General features: G+C 36.8%; 1 protein-coding gene across 1 annotated transcript in view; it reads right to left on the bottom strand.

The window, feature by feature from the left end:
- Positions 1 to 1,072, bottom strand: part of LOC107696615 (acetyl-coenzyme A synthetase, cytoplasmic-like) — a 15,681-nt gene that overhangs the window by 2,165 nt on the left and 12,444 nt on the right. Inside the window, exon 14 of the mRNA XM_016497056.1 lies at positions 536 to 604. Within this exon, the coding sequence (XP_016352542.1) occupies positions 536 to 604 (69 nt within the window). The remainder of the gene's footprint in view (positions 1 to 535; positions 605 to 1,072) is intronic.

Below are 1,072 nucleotides of genomic sequence, written 5' to 3'. Positions count from 1 at the left end.
CTAAAAGATAACTAAAGCTATTTACTATTTTAATAAATGTCCTGTTCTGTGTTTTGCACATATTTTGTTTCATACATGTTATTTCACTTAGAAATATGTCATATTACAGACGTTAAAGCAACTGTATGAAGTTCTGCATGTAGTTGTATGTATTTTTGCGACTTTGAAGCCGCCTACAGTTAAATAAGTGGAATTCACTGTCGTAAATATAGCCTATTACTGTCGTGATTACAGTGGATAGCTGTGCACGCACATTTGTTGCTGCCGTAAAGTGATCCGCTCTTTTCGTGTAATTTCGTACCCGCTCACGAAACTGACATGCTTCCAGAACAGATGTTTGGGAAGGAAACAGAAGCCATTCACCTTATTAGAAGCCAGTGTACCATCAGAATGATTTGAAAAGGGATATTTCAAGGTAATAAAACAAATGTCCAGTTGCTTTAAAAGCCTCTCGAATGCTGAGAAGGAATGAGGAAAATGAATATGCCGTCTCTAACCACCAGGTGACAGCACTGAAGCAGAAACTCAATCTCACCAGAGACGTTCAGCATGTCATCGATCCGGCCGGTGATCCAGTAATATCCGTCCTGGTCTCGCCTGCAGCCTGAGGACAGAAGGACCCTCGGTTACAGTAACTGTTACATACTGCCATACGATACAGCAACAGCTCATGCTGTAAATAGTGACTGCTGAAGTTTGGTGACGCTGCTGAAACAGCCACATGGTGACTGGTAATGTATTAAAAACTGAGCACACATGACAAATACATATTAAGTAACTGCGTGTTATTCATGTAACCTGTAAAGTAGCGCATTACTTTATTTTTTTTGTATGGAGTAAATGTGCAAGCAATGCATAATGCTTTTCATTTAACTGAGATGAGATACAAAAGTTCATATAAAATATATTAATTGCAAAATTCATCAATTTGTCGCTTTCATTAGATGTGATTTTAATTTGATTGCTTTCTGGAAGAAACATGTAAAGCAACCTTACCGTTGAATTTACATCATAATACCTAAATTACTTTTTCTTAATTTGTAACTTGTCTGATATTGAATTTATATATATA

The sequence above is a fragment of the Sinocyclocheilus anshuiensis genome, unplaced genomic scaffold (assembly GCF_001515605.1).
Source record: "Sinocyclocheilus anshuiensis isolate Anshui unplaced genomic scaffold, SAMN03320099.WGS_v1.1 scaffold217, whole genome shotgun sequence".
NCBI classification, from domain to species: domain Eukaryota; kingdom Metazoa; phylum Chordata; class Actinopteri; order Cypriniformes; family Cyprinidae; genus Sinocyclocheilus; species Sinocyclocheilus anshuiensis.
The sequence above is the reverse complement of the archived record's forward strand: the minus strand, read 5'-3'. Positions and strand labels throughout refer to the sequence as shown.